This window comes from Lepisosteus platostomus, chromosome 9, assembly GCF_059453375.1.
Source record: "Lepisosteus platostomus isolate fLepPlt1 chromosome 9, fLepPlt1.hap1, whole genome shotgun sequence".
NCBI classification, from domain to species: Eukaryota; Metazoa; Chordata; class Actinopteri; order Semionotiformes; family Lepisosteidae; genus Lepisosteus; species Lepisosteus platostomus.
In genome coordinates, this window is record NC_142619.1 from 1,236,734 (window position 1) to 1,257,085 (window position 20,352).

Consider the following 20,352-nt stretch of genomic DNA (forward strand, 5'->3'; position numbering starts at 1 on the left):
AGCTGATACAAAGTTAGATACAGATGTGGATACAAATCCAAATATTGATAATTGTACAGGTGTAAATACAGATGCTAAAGCAGATTCAAATCTAGATGTCAATACTGTATGGATTCTGTGAGTTTCTCCTCATTTTCTGTTCTCCAGTAAGGAGGAGATCTGGCCTGATCGCTCATGTTCTGATCTCCAGTGAGGAGGGGATCTGGCCTGATCGCTCATGTTCTGATCTCCAGTGAGGAGGGGATCTGGCCTGATCGCTCATGTTCTGATCTCCAGTGAGGAGGGGATCTGGCCTGATCGCTCATGTTCTGATCTCCAGTGAGGAGGGGATCTGGTCTGATCTCTCATGTTCTGATCTCCAGTGAGAAGGGGATCTTGTCTGCTCTCTCATGTTCTAATCTCCAGTGAAGAGGGGATCTGGCCTGATCGCTCATGTTCTGATCTCCAGTGAGAAGGGGATCTTGTCTGCTCTCTCATGTTCTGATCTCCAGTGAGGAGGGGATCTGGCCTGATCGCTCATGTTCTGATCTCCAGTGAGGAGGGGATCTGGCCTGATCGCTCATGTTCTGATCTCAGCTCTGGTCTGTGAGCCCGCTGGACTGGAGCGATCTGTGTCTGTGCACGTCCGCAGCTCCCCTCTGCCCCTCTCTCTCCTCCCTGTGCCCAAACCTGCCCGCCGAGGAAGAGCTATTTCAGCCCAGAGGCACCAGAGAGGGAGGAGAGGCCAAGACACCGAGCCCACAGGAAGGAAGAGAGGGAGGCTGAGGGAGAGGAGGAGAGGCGCGGTGATGAAGGAGGGGGCGAGGGGCTGACCCATCATGTGAATGCTTTCCACTCCACTGTCTGTCATGAGCCCCTGCTGTCTCCCCAGCAGCTGTAGGACAGGCCTGTTACAATGGGAGCTAAAGTCCCAGTACAGTAGACCAGTCTGTTACAGTAGGAGCTACAGTCCCAGTACAGTAGACCAGTCTGTTACAATAGGAGCTCCAGTCCCAGTGCAGTAGAACAGTCTGTTACAATAGGAGCTACAGTCCCAGTGCAGCAGGACAGTCTGTTACAACAGGAGCTACAGTCCCAGTACAGTAGACCAGTCTGTTACAATAGGAGCTCCAGTCCCAGTACAGTAGAACAGTCTGTTACAATAGGAGCTACAGTCCCAGTACAGTAGAACAGTCTGTTACAATAGGAGCTCCAGTCCCAGGACAGTAGACCAGTCTGTTACAATAGGAGCTACAGTCCCAGTGCAGTAGAACAGTCTGTTACAATAGGAGCTACAGTCCCAGTACAGTAGAACAGTCCTGTTACAATAGGAGCCACAGTCCCAGTACAGTAGAACAGTCCTGTTACAATAGGAGCTACAGTCCCAGTACAGTAGGACAGTCTGTTACAATAGGAGCTACAGTCCCAGTACAGTAGAACAGTCCTGTTACAATAGGAGCCACAGTCCCAGTACAGTAGAACAGTCTGTTACAATAGGAGCTACAGTCCCAGTACAGTAGAACAGTCCTGTTACAATAGGAGCCACAGTCCCAGTACAGTAGAACAGTCCTGTTACAATAGGAGCTACAGTCCCAGTACAGTAGAACAGTCTGTTACAATAGGAGCTACAGTCCCAGTACAGTAGAACAGTCTGTTACAATAGGAGCTACAGTCCCAGTACAGTAGAACAGTCCTGTTACAATAGAAGCCACAGTCCCAGTACAGTAGAACAGTCCTGTTACAATAGGAGCTACAGTCCCAGTACAGTAGAACAGTCCTGTTACAATAGGAGCTACAGTCCCAGTACAGTAGGACAGTCCTGTTACAATAGGAGCTACAGTCCCAGTACAGCAGGACAGTCTGTTACAATAGGAGCTACAGTCCCAGTACAGTAGAACAGTCCTGTTACAATAGGAGCTACAGTCCCAGTACAGTACAACAGTCTGTTACAATAGGAGCTACAGTCCCAGTACAGTAGGACAGTCCCATTACAACACTGGCTACTGCTACAAACTGATAGTGCCGGCACGTGTCTTGTCCTGGAGTGACCAGCAGTGTCTGTGTCTGTACTGTCCTGAGAGTGTCCGAACTCTCACGCTCTGAGTGCTGGTGTGGTGCTGCGTGCTGTACCTGTGTACTCCAGTGCGACCTGAATCACTCTCTCTGAGTCTGAGATAAAAGTCTGCCTTCAGCAAAATCACAGAAACAGCTGTTAACCACCTGCTGATCTGTTACCTCCCTTTTTGCTACTCCTACTGTAGTACTAACAATGCTGCCACTAATAATCCTACTCAAAATATTCTGTAGTGAGTTTCCTCCCCCAGTAAGCTACTGGGGCAGGTGTGGGACTCCAGTTCCTGCAGTGTCGACCAGCAGCTGTGAGAGAGGGAGAGAGTGCAGTCCCGGGCAGTTTGTGTCACTGCAGGCAGTGTGTTTGAATAAACTGAAGTCAGTGTGAGTACTCGTGTGTGTCAATCAGTGGGAGTACTCCGTGTGTCGGTGTGAGTGTGCTCTGTGTGTTATTGTGAGCTCTGTGTGTCAGTGTGTGCTCTGTGTGTGTGCTCTGTGTGTCAGAGTGTGTGCTCTGTGTGTCAGTGTGTGCTCTGTGTGTCAGTGCTGTGTGCTCTGTGTGTCAGTGTGTGTGCTCTGTGTGTCAGTGTGTGCTATGTGTGTCAGAGTGTGTGCTGTGTGTCAGTGTGTGCTCTGTGTGTCAGAGTGTGTGCTCTGTGTGTCAGTGTGTGTGCTGTGTCAGTGTGTGCTCTGTGTGTGTGCCTTCCAGCAGCAGTGCTGTGTGCCTGTGTGTCAGTGTGTGTGCTCTGTGTGTCAGTGTGTGTGCTGTGTCAGTGTGTGCTCTGTGTGTCAGTGTGTGCTCTGTGTGTCAGTGTGTGCTCTGTGTGTCAGTGTGTGCTCTGTGTGTCAGAGTGTGTGCTCTGTGTGTCAGTGTGTGTGATCTGTGTGTGTGTGTGCCTGTGTGTGTGGTGATCAGTGAGTCTGTGCCGAGCAGAACGAGTTTAAATGGAACCACATGGTGATGAAGCCGGACAGAGGGGGCAGCAGGAGACAGAGAGAGGGGAGAGGAGGAGGCCTGGGGGAGGGGAGGCAGGGGAACAGAGACTTCTGGGAAGTTGGGAGCCCAGAGGGGCCCGAAATCCTGGACGCGTCCAGTCACGTCCCGCTGGTCAGGTGTGTACTGGGGGGTAACTGGTGTATTAAAAAGTCTGGGGTTTTGGTCGCTGCTGTTACATGTTGTGGTGTGGGGAGGAGGTGGGAGAGAGAATGCTGTTGATGATGGAATTAAAGGGAAATAAGGTCGTTTTTAACCCTGGTGGTCTAGCTGTCTGTCAATACCCCTTCCTGTCTGCGTGTCTATCTATCTATCTCTGTTCATTTGCCTGTTTGTGTATCTTTCTATCTCTCTTTCTCTCTGTGTCTGTCTCTCTGCCTGTCTGTCTGTATATCTGTGCCTGTTAGTCTGTCTGTCTGCTAGTCTGTCTGTCTGCTTGTCTATCCCTGTCTGTCTGAGAACCCCTCAGTAATAAACACACACAGCTGGATGGGAGACACAGTGAGAGGGAGGAGGTTATAGAGAACCCCTCAGTAATAAACACACAGCAGGACAGGAGACACAGAGAGAGAAAGGAGATTATAGAAAACCCCTCAGTAATAAACACACACAGCTGGATGGGAGACACAGTGAGAGGGAGGAGGTTATAGAGAACCCCTCAGTAATAAACACACAGCAGGACAGGAGACACAGAGAGAGAAAGGAGATTATAGAAAACCCCTCAGTAATAAACACACACAGCTGGATGGGAGACACAGAGAGAGAAAGGAGGTTATAGAGAACCCCTCAGTAATAAACACACACAGCTGGATGGGAGACACAGAGAGAGAAAGGAGATTATAGAAAACCCCTCAGTAATAAACACACACAGCTGGACGGGAGACACAGAGAGAGCCGATATGGGACAAGCAGAGCTCAGAGGCTGTCTGGGGGATGGGGGGTGACGTTCGGAGTTCAGGAATGTCTTAATTATGGGAACCAGGAGCAGATCCGTTAATGAGAAGCAGACGGGAGCCGTGGCCCGGGCTGAAGCCGAAGGTTCCCCACCACCAGCTCTGCGCCTCCGCCGCGGTTTTACTGCAGCGAGACCGCGGTTTACTGCAGCGAGCACTCCTACTGTACATCCCCAGCCTGGCCGATAATCCTGAGGTCGGGAGAGACCACAGAGCTGCAGCTTTTTCAAAAAAGCACCTGGAAACAAAACTGCGCTGAGCACGGGGATCCTGCCCTCACACGGGAGCGGGCCCACTGCAGAGTCCTCCTCAAGCACAAGAGTAACCGCTTCCCCGGATTCGGGGTCTGTGTGTGGGGGTATCCGCGGGTGTGCGAGGTATTCGGGATGATCCGGCGCCGGCGATGTACGCAGACGCTTGGGATGAACCCGGCTTCCAGAGCCCAGCTCCGCTGTAGGCCCTGAGGTCTGAGTCCTTGATCTCGGACCCCCGGGGCTCGGGCAGTAACAGGCTGGGCCGGGGAGCAGCGCGGGGCAGGAGGGGGCTGTGTCCCGAGCTTGTGGCCCCCCCTGCTGTCTGTGTCTGGCGGCCCCCCCTCTCTCCAGGCACAATGCAGTATCCCGTATCAAAGCCGGCCTGGCCCTCTGACGGTGACGCCCCGATCGGGTTGCACCACCTGGGGGTGGGGGGGGGCAGGGGGCTGATATTCACCCCCAAGGAGGCAGACAGAGAGATGGAGCTGTGGGACTGGCAGACCTGGGTCAGTGACCACAGCCTGGCCATAGACACTGGACACAGACACGGACACTGGACACTGACCAGTGAGGACAGGCTCAGTGACCACAGGCCTTTAGACTGTGCTTTTACCCTGATCATACTGGGCTTTACTGCACTGTACTGTGCTTTTACCCTGATCTCACTGGGCTCTACTGCACTGTACTGTGCTTTTACCCTGATCTCACTGGGCTCTACTGTACTGTACTGCGCTTTTACCCTGATCTCACTGGGCTTTACTGTGCTTTTACCCTGATCGCACTGGACTTTACTGCGCTGTACCGTGCTTTTACCCTGATCTCACTGGGCTCTACTGTGCTCTTACCCTGATCTGTGTTTCAGTCCAATTTAAACTACAGATAAAACCCCTCAGAAATGTTCATGCTCTTCTCCACAGGCTCCTCTTCGCCATGCGGAGCCACAGGGTTTTAAAATTAAGATATTTGTCAAGACCGAGCTGAATTCCAGCCCCGAGCTTCAGACGGATTGCCACCTGTACGGTCTACTCGGTGGAAGACGGATTAATGGCGCCACGCTGCCACCTTGTGGACAAACATGGCAACTACGGCCTGTTGCTCCCCGGGGGCTGCTAACGAGCAGGAATGTCTGGCCGTCTCCATCGGTAGCTCCCGACAGGACTCGAATCGCCGACGTAGAACAAGTGCCGGCGGAGTGAAGGAATAAAAATGGCAGCAGACTCTTCCATACAGGGATTACAGTGATGCTTCAGCCAGAATCTGAGCAAGGTTGTTGTCAGGTCTTTACTGGACACTGATCACACAGGAGAGAGTGTTTAATCTACAGCTGGACACTGATCACACAGGAGAGAGTGTTTAATCTACAGCTGGACACTGATCACACAGGAGAGAGTGTTTAATCTACTGTACTGGACACTGATCACACAGGAGAGAGTGTTTAATCTACAGCTGGACTCCTCTACTGTACTGAACACTGATCACACAGGAGAGAGTGTTTAATCTACAGCTGGACACTGATCACACAGGAGAGAGTGTTTAATCTACAGCTGGACTCCTCTACTGTACTGGACACTGATCACACAGGAGAGAGTGCTTAATCTACAGCTGGACACTGATCACACAGGAGAGAGTGCTTAATCTACAGCTGGACACTGATCACACAGGAGAGAGTGTTTAATCTACAGCTGGACTCCTCTACTGTACTGAACACTGATCACACAGGAGAGAGTGTTTAATCTACAGCTGGACACTGATCACACAGGAGAGAGTTTTTAATCTACAGCCGGACTCCTCTACTGTACTGGACACTGATCACACAGGAGAGAGTGTTTAATCTACAGCTGGACACTGATCACACAGGAGAGAGTGTTTAATCTACAGCTGGACACTGATCACACAGGAGAGAGTGTTTAATCTACACCGGGACACTGATCACACAGGAGAGAGTGTTTAATCTACAACTGGACTCCTCTACTGTACTGGACACTGATCACACAGGAGAGAGTGTTTAATCTACAGCTGGACGCTGATCACGCAGGAGAGAGTGTTTAATCTACAGCCGGACTCCTCTACTGTACTGGACACTGATCACACAGGAGAGAGTGTTTAATCTACAGCTGGACACTGATCACGCAGGAGAGAGTGTTTAATCTACAACTGGACTCCTCTACTGTACTGGACACTGATCACACAGGAGAGAGTGTTTAATCTACAGCTGGACTACTCTACTGTACTGGACACTGATCACACAGGAGAGAGTGTTTAATCTACAGCCGGACACTGATCACACAGGAGAGAGTGTTTCATTTAGGGCTTTAATTTATAGTTTTAAAATGACGGCACCGTCTGATATAATTTCAGTCCCACCTGTGCCTGTTCATCATCAATTGACCGGTTTACTAACAGCTGTTCGATCACAATTACGTTGCTCGTGACGAATCGCACTTCAGCACCGGAGAAACATGAGCCGCGGCGAGAGAGGCGGGCGAGGTGCAGGGGGAAAGCATTCTTAAATCAGGTCATAGATACAGCTCGTCTAGTCTTCGGCTCAATACAGATCCTCACAATCCACATTACAACTTTTAACTTTGAAGCTGAATCAAAGAATGACAGCTGTCGACTCTTAGCTCTGAGTATCGTGCTTGTTTTTAGTGATGGGGAAAAAAAAACAAGAATATCTTGGACGAGTTCCTGCGAGGCACTGAGAATGAAAACCTGCTTCGACGGGCCGATGGCTTTGTATCGGAGCGAGCAACACAACATCTGCCCCCGTCTCAGATAGGAAACCTTTATATAACAACCGCGGATTAATGACGCGAGCGTGGATGGCATTACGTTACAAATACAACCTTAAGTCGCTCGGAAGGATGGTGATCACTCAAATTAATAAAAAAATCAAAACTATAAGTGGATGCATTCCCATCATTATAAATAATAAACGCATACATTCGTGAATTACACAGCAGTGAGGAATAACCAATAATGGACCTCCACAGCCCAAGAACTTGAATGAAACGGCTCAGCAGCTCTGGGAAAAGACAGACGGACTGACCGCTCTAGGGTGAAAGTATCTCTCTCTATGGTCTCGCCAAAGGCGGAGAACAGGAAGTGCCAGGTGTGTTTCCGGTCACGTGTTCGCCCTGCGTGCGGAGATCCGGCGTGAGCAGCGTGACCCCCCAGGTCACGTCCTCCTGCCCGGGCTGCGATGATGTTTTATCCGGACCAGGTTCGGGCTGGTTCGGACCAGTTCGACCCAGGTGCGTCCACAGCTCCTTTCGCGGGGCGTTGGGAGAGCTGATCGTCAAGGTCTCTGCTGTCCGTCATCGGCCACGCCGGTGGGACCTGGCAGGAGCCGGAGAGCCAGGAGGGGGCAGGTGGGAGAGGTCAGCGGCGCCCGGGGGGCCCTCTTGGTGGCCGGACTGAGGGACGTGGACGTTGCCGTTTCGTTCCGCCTCATCTCGATCCTCACACCTCTCCCGCGCCGTTCTGGACACCCCACTCAAAGAGCTTTCCAGGTGAGGAGCACACCGGGACAGGACTGTAGTTTACTGTGGTGATAAGGACAGTAATTCCTCACACTTCTATAGCGCCTGCCTGCACACCCCACTCAGAGCTCTCTACAGCTCCTGGGGATCCCCTGCACCCCACCTGGATGATGCTCCAGTCCTCTCACACACACCAGCTCTCAGTGGGAGGAGAGCAGAGTGATGGAGCCAGTTCAGAGAGGGGGTTATTAGGAGGCCATGAGGGGTAAAGGCCAGGGGGGTGTTTGGCCAGGACACTGGGGTGACACCCCTACTCTTCTCGAGAGGCACCCTGGGATTGTTCATGACCACACAGAGTCAGGACCTCGGTTTGACGTCTCATCTGAAGGACGGCGCCTGTTTACAGTGTAGTGTCCCCCGTCATTATACTGAGGCATGAGGACCCACACAGACTGCAGGGTGAGAGCGCCCCCTGCTGGCCCCACTCACACCTCTCCCAGCAGCAGCCTCAGCTCTCCCAGGAGTCTCCCCTCCAGGTACTGGCCAGGCCCACACTGCTGGGCTCCAGTGGGACTGTGAGCTGGGTGAGAGCGCCCCCTGCTGGCCCCACTCACACCTCTCCCAGCAGTCTGCCCTCCAGGTACTGGCCAGGCCCACACTGCTGGGCTGCAGGGGGATTCAGCTGCTGGTGTGTCTGCAGGAGCTCCCTGCGTTAGGAGCTGGGGTTCCCCCGGAGCTGCCGGAGCAGAGCAGGACTGCCGTGAGGCTGGAGAAACGGCTCGTCTCTGCTCAGTCCCCGCTCCGATCCGCCGGGCCCGAAGTCTCACTGGCGCGTGGGGAGAGGAGAATATAGTTCAGTCTCCCGGCGAGCCTCGATCCAGCCCAGTGGAACGAACACCTGTACACGCCCTCCGCGCGCCTGGACGCTCGTGTGCACCTCGAGCCCGGAGGCCGTGCCCTGAGGAAGGCCCCCCCCCCCGCCACCCAGGTCACGCGCGGGCCGGAGGATTGACGAGCCAGGCCCGGTCGCCGAGGGGGCTGCTGGGATACGGGCCTGCTCCCTGCCAGGTGCCCCTCGGTATCGCCGGACTCGTGCAGCTCCAGGGAGAGGTCTGGGAGTGAACCGGGGGGGGTGGACCACCAGCCCTGCCTGCGCCCGAGTGAGAAAACAATACCCAGGGGGGGTAATTGGACTCCGCTGTGTTTACTGTTTATTGCTCTTGTTTGGCCAGGGAGCTGCGTGTACTGGGGAACAGCGCTGGGACTCTGCACACGGTCTCAAAACATCTGACACAGCCGGCGATAAAACTGTTTTATAGATCCAGCTTGTGGCTACAATTTAAATTCCTGTTTGAGAATTAAATGGAACCATGTGTGTGTGTGAAATGGTGTTAACTCAGAATAACAGCAACTTTCCATGAGCAGAACTGAAGGACAGACAATTTCTGCTCCTAGTACTTGAGCTCTTTTAAGAGGTCATACTTTTGTGCTTTACCCAACTCATGAGAGATTTACTTGGTTACGTTTCTCCTAGAGTAACAGGTCTGCATCTCAGCTTAAACAGGAAAACGATGACAATAAAAGCAGAACAAGAGTACACAGAACAGAGCATGGATCTCTTCTGGCTTCTTCAATCACTGAACAGGATGACAGTGGACTCTCTGACACACACACACCCTCTGCTCCTCCAGTACAGACTCCAGAATCCACTGGAAGTACGAGTCTCATCACTGTTCCCAGTGTGGGAAGAGTTCCAGTCAGTTCACACAAAGAGTCAGCTCTTTGTCCACTCCTCAAACCTGAAGAGAATCAGGTACAGAGACTCTGTACTGAGTGTTAATGTGCTGTAGGTCCCAGTCACTGTGTCTGAGACAGAAGGGTTAATACAGACACACTGACTGGACACTCCAGTACATGAACACTGCACTGAGAGAGAGAGGGGTTAATACAGACACACTGACTGGACACTCCAGTACATGAACACTGCACTGAGAGAGAGGGGTTAATACAGACACACTGACTGGACACTCCAGTACATGAACACTGCACTGAGAGAGAGAGGGGTTCATACAGACACACTGACTGGACACTCCAGTACATGAACACTGCACTGAGAGAGAGAGGGGTTAATACTGACACACTGACTGGACACTCCAGTACATTAACACTGCACTGAGAGAGAGGGGTTAATACAGACACACTGACTGGACACTCCAGTACATTAACACTGCACTGAGAGAGAGAGGGGTTAATACAGACACACTGACTGGACACTCCAGTACATGAACACTGCACTGAGAGAGAGAGGGGTTCATACAGACACACTGACTGGACACTCCAGTACATGAACACTGCACTGAGAGAGAGAGGGGTTCATACAGACACACTGACTGGACACTCCAGTACATGAACACTGCCCTGAGAGAGAGAGGGGTTAATACAGACACACTGACTGGACACTCCAGTACATGAACACTGCCCTGAGAGAGAGAGGGGTTAATACACACACACTGACTGGACACTCCAGTACATGAACACTGCACTGAGAGGGGTTAATACAGACACACTGACTGGACACTCCAGTACATGAACACTGCACTGAGAGAGAGAGGGGTTAATACAGACACACTGACTGGACACTCCAGTACATGAACACTGCCCTGAGAGAGAGCCGTTATTCTGCACAGTGACAGGTTGGTGTGGGGTTCGCAGTGTTTCTGTGTGTCTGCCAGCCTGCTTGTGTTTTTTTGGGCTGTGGGAAAAGTGCAGGGGGGAGTGTTTGGGGGGAGTAGGCTGGGGAGTCGGGTGTAGCGATGTTGTCACTCGATCCGGGAGAGGGGGGGGGGGGAGAGAGAGGCTGTCCTCACGGCCGAGGGAGGGGATCGTATTTCGATGGGACAGCATTCCCGAAAATCTCAGCGCCGAGCCCGGAGACCGAGGGAGAGGGCGAGGGAGTGTAGAAGCAGCAGCAGCAGCTGCCGCCGGGCGAGACGGGACGGGACGCCCCACGCGCGAGCGCCCCTTCCCCGCGAGCGAGCGAGAGAGAGGGGCTGTGGCCCCGCGGACCCCCAGCTAGCGGACAGGGCGGCCAGCGGGACCCCCCCTGCCCGCCGGCGATGGACAACAAGCAGCAGGAGCAGCAGCAGCAGGAGGAGGAGGGGCCACAGGGGGACCCCAAGAGCGGCAAGAACCAGCGCAACACGGCGGAGCGGGGCGCGCGGCGGCGGCGGCGGCGGCGGGGGGCCCCCGGGGGCCCCGGCGAGCGCCTGGCCATCAACGTGTCCGGCCTGCGGTTCGAGACACAGCTGCGCACCCTGGCCCAGTTCCCCGACACCCTGCTGGGCGACCCGCGGCGCCGCGGCCGCTACTACGACCCGCGGCGCGACGAGATCTTCCTGGACCGGAACCGGCTCTGCTTCGACGCCATCCTGTACTTCTACCAGTCCGGCGGGCGGCTGCGGCGGCCGGCCCACGTGCCCCTGGACGTCTTCATGGAGGAGCTGGCCTTCTACGAGCTGGGCGGGGAGGCGCTGGCCCGTTTCCGGGACGACGAGGGCTTCCCCAAGGAGGAGGCCCGGCCGCTGCCCGCCGGGCCCCTGCAGCGCCGCCTCTGGCTGCTCTTCGAGTACCCCGAGTCGTCCTCCGCCGCCCGCGTCATCGCCATCGTCTCCGTCCTGATCATCCTGGTGTCCATCGTCATCTTCTGCCTGGAGACGCTGCCGGACTTCAAGAACGAGAGGGAGCAGGTACGGGGAGAGGGGCAGGGGGAGGGAACGGGTACGCAGAGAGGGGCAGAGGGAAGGAGCAGGTACACAGAGAGGGGCAGAGGGAGGGAGCAGGTACACAGAGAGGGGCAGAGGGAGGGAGCAGGTACACGGAGAGGGAGGGAGAGAGAGGAGTGAGGGAGAGGGAGCAGGTACACAGAGAGGGGCAGAGGGAGGGAGCAGGTACACAGAGAGGGAGGGAGAGAGAGAGGAGTGAGGGAGCAGGTACACAGAGAGGGGCAGAGGGAGGGAGCAGGTACACAAACAGGGAGAGGGGATAGAGGGAGAGGGAGACAGGAGAGAGGGAGCAGGTACACGGAGAGGGGCAGAGGGAGGGAGCAGGTACGCGGAGAGGGAGGGAGAGAGAGGAGTGAGGGAGAGGGAGCAGGTACACGGAGAGGGGCAGAGGGAGGGAGCAGGTACACAGAGAGGGGCAGAGGGAGGGGCAGGGGGCAGGTACACAAACAGGGAGAGGGGATAGAGGGAGAGGGAGACAGGAGAGAGGAAGCAGGTACACGGAGAGGGGCAGAGGGAGGGAGCGGGTACACGGAGGGGAGAGGAGGAAGAAGGGAGACACGCAGGTTGTTCACAAGAGCTGTGATGCTTCACTAGCCAGCAGGGTGATGGGACAGAACACAGCCGGTAACCGTGTGGGAGAGAGCTCCTGTCTCCTGGAATAGCTGTTGTTGGACCGGTACGCTCGGAGCCGTCTGAGCCCTGTCAGAGAGAGACAGGGGACAGACCTGGAGGGGGTCACACAGAGGGGAGCACCTCGGACTGACAGCGGTCACTGTCCTGTGCTGAGGGCCGTACAGTAGCTAAGGGAAACTGGCCCAAGTCTGGACCTCGGTTACAGGAGACAGATGTGCATTAAAACACTGTGCCTCAGTTCAGGGAAAAATATAACACTGAAACCAGTTCTTTAATTATGAGGAAATAATCCATATTCATCACTGAAAACAGTTCCTCAATTAAGAGCAAATAATCCAGATTTATTCTAGAACTTGGTTCTTAAATTAAGTGAAAATATTCAGTGTTTAGTGTTAAGGTTTTATCAGTATCAGCAGTTTCCTAGATAATAGGAAAGGATCTCAAGTATAATACTCTAAACTAAGAGGAAAAGATTCCTGGTTTCACATCGATGCAGCAACAGGAAAGGTGTTCTGGAGCTGTGTCAGAGTGGCAGGGATCCTGAACCGAACAAAAACAGGCGCCGTCCTTCAATGAGACGTCAACCCGAGGTCCTGACTCTCTGTGGTCATGAACAATCCCAGGGTGCCTCTCGAGAAGAGTAGGGGTGTCACCCCAGTGTCCTGGTCAAACTCCCCCCCTGGCCTTCACCTTGGTGTGAATCGCACACTGTGGGAAGAGCAGAAGGGCCTGGTGAGGAGAGGGGGAGAGAGGGAGAGAGGGTATTACCCCTGGGGGGTGGCATGCTGTGTTGGTGGACAGATGAACAGAAGAAGAAGAGAACGACAGGAACAACCACCTGCACGTTGACACAGAAGTCACATGTTGAGTAAGGACATGGCTACAGGTCTGAATGGGAACTTGAATCAGTTGGTTTTGGAGTTGATGGGTGGGGCAGGGTGAGACGGAGGAGGGGGGGGGTGAGAGGAGGGCTCTCGCCTGCCCCTGCCCCTGCTCCTGCCCCTGCCCCTGCCCCTGCCCCTGCCCCTGCCCCTGTCCCTGCCCCTGTCCCTGTCCCTGTCCCTGCCCCTGTCCCTGTCCCTGCCCCTGTCCCTGTCCCTGCCCCTGCCCCTGCCCCTGCCCCTGCCCCTGCCCCTGTCAGACCCACCTGCTGCACAGCTCCTTCCTCTCCACACACACTGAGAGCACTGCTCACACTTACGGTCTTCTCTGCCTGACCATGTGCGCTCCTCAGACACAGAGCCCTCGCCCCTGCCCACCTGTCCCATCGCCCTACTGAGTACCCACCCCCAGGGTCATCAAACACCACATCTCCGCCCCCCAGATACACTACTCATCTCACCCCGCTGACCCCCGGTGTCCAGTCTCCTCCGTCTCGCCCCGCTGACCTCCGGTCTCCTCCGTCTCACCCCGCTGACCCCCGGTCTCCGGTCTCCTCCGTCTCACCCCGCTGACCCTCCGGTCTCCTCCGTCTCACCCCGCTGACCACCGGTCTCCTCCGTCTCACCCCGCTGACCACCGGTCTCCTCCGTCTCACCCCGCTGACCCCCGGTCTCCTCCGTCTCACCCCGCTGACCCCCGGTCTCCGGTCTCCTCCGTCTCACCCCGCTGACCCCCAGGTCTCCGGTCTCCTCTGTCTCACCCCGCTGACCCCCCCGGTCTCCTCCGTCTCACCCCGCTGACCCCCAGGTCTCCGGTCTCCTCCGTCTCACCCCGCTGACCCCCCCGGTCTCCTCCGTCTCACCCCGCTGACCCCCCCGGTCTCCGGTCTCCTCCGTCTCACCCCGCTGACCCCCCCGGTCTCCTCCGTCTCACCCCGCTGACCCCCAGGTCTCCGGTCTCCTCCGTCTCACCCCGCTGACCCCCCCGGTCTCCTCCGTCTCACCCCGCTGACCCCCAGGTCTCCGGTCTCCTCCGTCTCACCCCGCTGACCCCCAGGTCTCCGGTCTCCTCCGTCTCACCCCGCTGACCCCCCCGGTCTCCGGTCTCCTCCGTCTCACCCCGCTGACCCCCCGGTCTCCTCCGTCTCACCCCGCTGACCCCCCGGTCTCCTCCGTCTCACCCCGCTGACCCCCGGTCTCTGGTCTCCTCCGTCTCACCCCGCTGACCCCCGGTCCCCGGTCTCCTCCGTCTCACCCCGCTGACCCCCCGGTCTCCTCCTTCTCACCCCGCTGACCCCCGGTCTCCTCCGTCTCACCCCGCTGACCCCCGGTCCCCGGTCTCCTCCGTCTCACCCCGCTGACCCCCCGGTCTCCTCCGTCTCACCCCGCTGACCCCCGGTCTCCTCCGTCTCACCCCGCTGACCCCCCGGTCTCTGGTCTCCTCCGTCTCACCCCGCTGACCCCCAGTCTCCGGTCTCCTCCGTCTCACCCCGCTGACCCTCCGGTCTCCGGTCTCCTCCGTCTCACCCCGCTGACCCCCGGTCTCCGGTCTCCTCCGTCTCACCCCGCTGACCCCCAGTCTCCGGTCTCCTCCGTCTCACCCCGCTGACCCCCGGTCTCCTCCGTCTCACCCCGCTGACCCCCCGGTCTCCTCCGTCTCACCCCGCTGACCCCCCGGTCTCTGGTCTCCTCCGTCTCACCCCGCTGACCCCCGGTCCCCGGTCTCCTCAGTCTCACCCCGCTGACCACCGGTCTCCGGTCTCCGGTCTCCGGTCTCCTCCGTCTCCCCCCGCTGACCCCCGGTCTCCTCCGTCTCCCCCCGCTGACCCCCGGTCTCCTCCGTCTCCCCCCGCTGACCCCCGGTCTCCGGTCTCTATCATCTGACTATCTGAGCTGGTGGACCCAGTCCCCCTACCCATCCACAGTCGCTATCTGTGCCAGGCAGACAGAAGCCACAGTATCTCCTGCAAAAACGGACCCAGCAGCTGCTGGACACACATCCTCTCTGGCCACGCCAGCGCTGCTCCCAGACGTTGCCGTGTTTGTGCGGCAGTCAGAGTTCTGGCGTCTCTTGCAGAGAGAGGGCTGCTGTGTACTGGGGCATGTCCGGAGGAAGACAGGCCCGCTGTGTAGGGAAGGTGTCAGAGCACCGAGGCTCAGAAACTCTATCCAGGCTGATCGGCCATCCTCCTGCCCCTGCTGGGTGCCATCAGCCTGACCTTTCAGTCTCCGAGAGGCCGGGAGAGAGAGAGAGACACAGGAAAGGCGTGAGAAAGACAAGACAGAGAGTGGAGCACAGACCAGACGACAGGAGGACAGAGACGCGGGGCAGGAGAGACGAGGGACAGAGACGCGGGGCAGGAGAGACGAGGGACAGAGAAACAGGGCAGGAGAGGCGAGGAACAGGCGGACAGAGACGGGGCAGGAGGGGCGAGGAACAGGCGGACAGAGACAGGGCAGGAGGGGCGAGGAACAGGCGGACAGAGACAGGGCAGGAGAGGGACAGAGACACACAGGGCAGGAGAGGCGAGGGACAGGGGGACAGGGAGACAGAAAGAGGGAGGAGGGGGAGGAGAGAGGAGAGCCCCTCTCGGATTCCTTCATCTCTCTCTCAGGTTTCTCCTCGGGGATGAGAGGAGACGCTAAATTTAGCTGAAGGGCGTCCCTAAGAACACGACTGATGAGTGTGATAAACACACTTCGTGATATTAATACACCTAAAGACACAGACGCACACCGACTCCGTTTCAACACTGGAGACGCACACCGACTCCGTTACGACCCCCAGTGTCCAGGGGTACAGGGGTGTAACATGTAGGAGAACTCTTTCAGATGCAGGTGTGTTCTGGTGAGAGACTAGGAGGCATGAGAACAAGGGTTGGTGCAGAAGTGATGGTTTTAAGGTGAATGAGTGACTGGTAACTAATAAGACACAATAACCCACAGGGAGAGGGACAGAGTGGTGCCACAGAAAAGAAAATCACACACAAAATGGAGCTGGCCAGGACCGTGAGGGAAAGCTGACCTGACTACAGAAGAAAACCTGAAACACTCGGTCTTCAGCGTCTTCACCACCCTAGCTCACCTCCACTGACTCCCCAAAACCACACAAGACAAATGGCACTCACCCCTACTGAACCGGTGTGACCAACACAAGAGTCAACTACGTGTGTGTGGAATGTACCCAACCACCTGAACTCACCCTCGACACAAAAACACAAGGGAACCAGGAATACAGATAAGGGAAAACGAGAGGAATCAACAAGAACCGGGCACAAAGAACACCGAGGTTGAACATGTAACACGTAAGGGCAAGGTCATGGCAAAACAAGGATAGACACAAACAGACAAACGGAAGTACAAAGAGAAAAACAGAAACCAACAAAGCCAAAGCTGTACAAAAAACACACACAAAGCAAAACAACAAAGCTGAAACAAAAACCAGAAGCACCACAACAACCAGAACCAAGCAGGACCGAAGTCAAACTGGCACCTGACCTCAGTGTAGCTCCTGCTGCAGGGTCTGGTGTCTGTGCAGGCTGCCAGCTGGGGTTCAATTGTACCCTTACAGCAGTCAGGCAGGAAGTGTGGATGTTGTCAAGGCAGTACAGTTTGATAAAGTAATCCAGCCATGATTAATCAAATACTCTAGTTTCAGTGGCTTAGTTGGTGGCAATCCTAGAACTTCTCTCTCAGTGCAGTGTTCATGTACTGGAGTGTCCAGTCAGTGTGTCTGTATGAACCCCTCTCTGTCTCAGTGCAGTGTTCATGTACTGGAGTGTCCAGTCAGTGTGTGTGTATGAACCCCTCTCTCTCTCAGTGCAGTGTTAATGTACTGGAGTGTCCAGTCAGTGTGTCTGTATGAACCCCTCTCTCTCAGTGCAGTGTTCATGTACTGGAGTGTCCAGTCAGTGTGTGTGTATTAACCCCTCTCTCTCTCTCTCTCTCTCTCCAGTTCCTTCACAGTCACCCTCACCCTCACCCCTCGAACTTCTCCTCCCCCCTGCCCCTGCCCCCGCCCAGCCCCTTCTCGGACCCCTTCTTCGTGGTGGAGACCATCTGCATCTGCTGGTTCTCCTTCGAGCTGCTGGTGCGCTTCTGGTCCTCGCCCAGCAAGGCCCGCTTCTTCCGGGACATCATGAACATGATCGACTTCGTGGCCATCATCCCCTACTTCGTGACGCTGGGCACGGAGCTGGCGCGCGCCCCCGGCGGCACCCCCGCCATGTCGCTGGCCATCATACGCGTCATCCGGCTGGTGCGCGTCTTCCGGATCTTCAAGCTGTCGCGCCACTCCAAGGGCCTGCAGATCCTGGGCCAGACGCTGAAGGCCAGCATGCGCGAGCTGGGCCTGCTCATCTTCTTCCTCTTCATCGGCGTCATCCTCTTCTCCAGCGCCGTCTACTTCGCCGAGGCCGACCACCAGGACACCACCTTCACCAGCATCCCCGAGGCCTTCTGGTGGGCCGTGGTCACCATGACCACAGTGGGCTATGGGGACATGTACCCCGTGACGGTCGGGGGCAAGCTGGTGGGCTCGCTGTGCGCCATCGCGGGCGTGCTGACCATCTCCCTGCCCGTGCCGGTCATCGTGTCCAACTTCAGCTACTTCTACCACCGGGAGACGGAGTGCGGCGACGAGACGCAGTACACGCACGTGCGCACCCTGCTCTGGGAGGGGGACGAGGAGGACGAGGAGGAGGAGGAGGAGGAGGAGGGGGGGGGGGGTGAGGAGGAGGAGGAGCGGGGCGAGGAGGAGGAGCGGGCTGAGGGCCGGGAGGGCTATCACCCGCTGGGGATGGGCGGCGGCGGGGGCGCGGCTCTGCGGGGCACCTGCGGGCCCCCGAACGGCGACCTGCTGGGGCCCCTGTGCGCCGGCGACAAGGGGAAAGGGGGCACCGGGGGCGGGGGGGCGCCGACCCCCCCCCAGACCGCCATCTCCAGCGTCTAACTGCGGCAGCCCCTGGTCACCCAGGTGTGAGAGAGAGAGAGGAGGCACGGAGGACCCCTCGGTAGTCAAGACAACACAGCAGGACAGGAGACAGAATGAGGGAGAGAGGAGATCACAGAGAATCCCTCAGTAAGAGACACACACAACAGGACAGGAGACACAGTGAGAGAGAGAGGAGTCACAGAGAATCCCTCAGTAAGAGACACACACAACAGGACAGGAGACACAGTGAGAGAGAGAGGAGTCACAGAGAATCCCTCAGTAAGAGACACACACAACAGGACAGGAGACACAGAGAGAGAGAGGAGATCATAGAGAATCCCTCAGTGATAAACACACACAACAGGACAGGAGACACAGTGAGAGAGAGAGGAGTCACAGAGAATCCCTCAGTAAGAGACACACACAACAGGACAGGAGACACAGAGAGAGAGAGGAGATCATAGAGAATCCCTCAGTGATAAACACACACAACAGGGCAGGAGATACAGAGAAAGAGAGGAGATCACAGAGAATCCCTCAGTAATAAACACACACAACAGGACAGGAGACACAGTGAGAGAGAGAGGAGATCACAGAGATTCCCTCAGTGATAAACACACACAACAGGGCAGGAGACACAGTGAGAGAGAGAGGAGATCACAGAGATTCCCTCAGTGATAAACACACAAAAGAGGACAGGAGACACAGTGAGGGAGAGAGGAGTCACAGAGAATCCCTCAGTAAGAGACACACACAACAGGACAGGAGACACAGTGAAAGGAGATCACAGGGAATCTCTCAGTAATAAACACACACAACAGGACAGGAGACACAGAGAGAGAGAAAGGAGATCACAGAGAATCCCTCAGTAATAAACACACACAACAGGACAGGAGACACAGAGAGAGAGAGGAGATCACAGAGAATCCCTCAGTGATAAACACACACAACAGGACAGGAGACACAGTGAGAGAGAGGAGATCACAGAGAATCCCTCAGTGATAAACACACACAACAGGACAGGAGACACAGTGAGAGAGAGGAGTCACAGAGAATCCCTCAGCGACAAACACACACAACAGGACAGGAGACAGGTCAGACCACAGAGAGTCAGTGGGAAGCCGAGAGCCGATCAGGAGAGAGGAGAGTAGAGGTGAAGTCCACACCCGCAGGTCCCCAGAAAGGGGAAGTCTGGTGGTGTGGATCCTCTTCAGGTGTTCGTTTACAAGACGCCTCATGTACAGATATTTATTTATTGGAATTTCTCTTGTTTTTGTCAGCTTGCGATTAATCTTCGGCCGAAACGGATCGTTTGATACCGGCCTGCCTTGCGTTGTGCTCAGCTCTTGAAAGTATTTCAGTGTTTTGACGGGCAGGAGAGACATGTCGATAGGTCACGCGTCGAGTCCGGGAGCCGGTCGCCCCTGCAGGCCCACTGGCCCGAACCTCCAGGGAGCGTCTCTACTCTCAGAGTGGCGGGTGTGTGGAGCGGCCGACTGGGACTCCGGGAGATGTCTGCGGCCAGCACCTGCTCGGTTCTGACAGCAGGCCGCTCCGGTACCGGGCCGGTGTGTGTCCCCCCTGGGCAGACGTCTGCGAACAGAGGGGGGGTCTGTTGTGGGCACCCCTTGGCCCGGTTTGGCCGGGATCCTCAGCAGCTCAGCCCACTGCTGCTGGGACCGAGGGCGGAGAGCTCATGAGCACCGATATGTCTGTGTGGCTTTATTCTGGTGTTTCTGTATTCTATCGCTTCGTGTAAATCCTTATTTTATTTTTAAGAAATTAAATTAATTTTCGAGGAGTGATGACAAATCTGGTGCTTTGATGTGAAAAATGAAATTAATGACCAAGGACAGACACACACACACAGTGGACTGTGGGAGGATACCACGACCAGCCACCAGATGGCGGCCTGATCTGACAGCTCATAGACACGGAGGCAGAGAGCAAGACAGAAGACGCCTTTGTATTCAGGACCAGGTTTTTAAAGGGGGGAATTTTATTTTTAGGATGTTTCTAGGTTTTTTTTTTCCCATCGCAAAGCCTCCTGGTTGTCAGGCTGTCGCCCGGTTGGCCGGAGTATTTACCGAATCGCTGTCCTGGAGAGCCCAGTGTGTCCGCAGGTTGTCCAGGCCTGGATACAGCTCCCGCCACTAACGAGCTGATTCTGCCCACTCAGACCCCAGGTAGAGTGAAGTCCGGTCGAATCCTTCTGGGGACAGTCAAGTCGGGTCCCGTTGTACAGCAACGAGCAAACCGGCAGGGGGAGTTTGTGAGGACAGTTCGCCCAGGTTCAATCAGAAACCCGCAGAACTCTCCTGAGGCCATTTCCTCCCTGCACGTGAGCACCTCCTCTCCCTCATGTACTGTACCCCCCTCCCCCCACACCCC

General features: G+C 56.0%; 1 protein-coding gene and 1 long non-coding RNA gene across 2 annotated transcripts; both read left to right on the forward strand.

The window, feature by feature from the left end:
- Nucleotides 1-1,647: 1,647 nt before the first annotated feature.
- LOC148654285 (uncharacterized) lies at nucleotides 1,648-9,327 on the forward strand. The gene is made up of 3 exons (XR_015941355.1): nucleotides 1,648-3,162; nucleotides 5,168-7,762; nucleotides 8,965-9,327. It is a non-coding gene; the product is annotated as an uncharacterized LOC148654285 (long non-coding RNA).
- A 1,320-nt stretch (nucleotides 9,328-10,647) lies between these two features.
- kcna7 (potassium voltage-gated channel, shaker-related subfamily, member 7) lies at nucleotides 10,648-19,762 on the forward strand. Its single transcript, XM_088646327.1, has 2 exons — nucleotides 10,648-11,478; nucleotides 16,984-19,762. Exons 1-2 carry the CDS (start codon nucleotides 10,849-10,851, stop codon nucleotides 17,977-17,979), a joined length of 1,626 nt encoding a protein of 541 aa, XP_088502453.1. The 5' UTR covers nucleotides 10,648-10,848; the 3' UTR covers nucleotides 17,980-19,762.
- The last annotated feature ends 590 nt before the right edge of the window (nucleotides 19,763-20,352 follow it).

Bases quoted from the DNA above. Each gene is read 5' to 3' on its own strand.
- kcna7 (XM_088646327.1), top strand. From the start codon at position 10,849: ATGGACAACAAGCAGCAGGAGCAGCAGCAGCAGGAGGAGGAGGGGCCA. The intron at 11,479-16,983 runs GTACGGGGAGAG...CTCTCTCTCCAG, and splicing joins TCAAGAACGAGAGGGAGCAG to TTCCTTCACAGTCACCCTCA.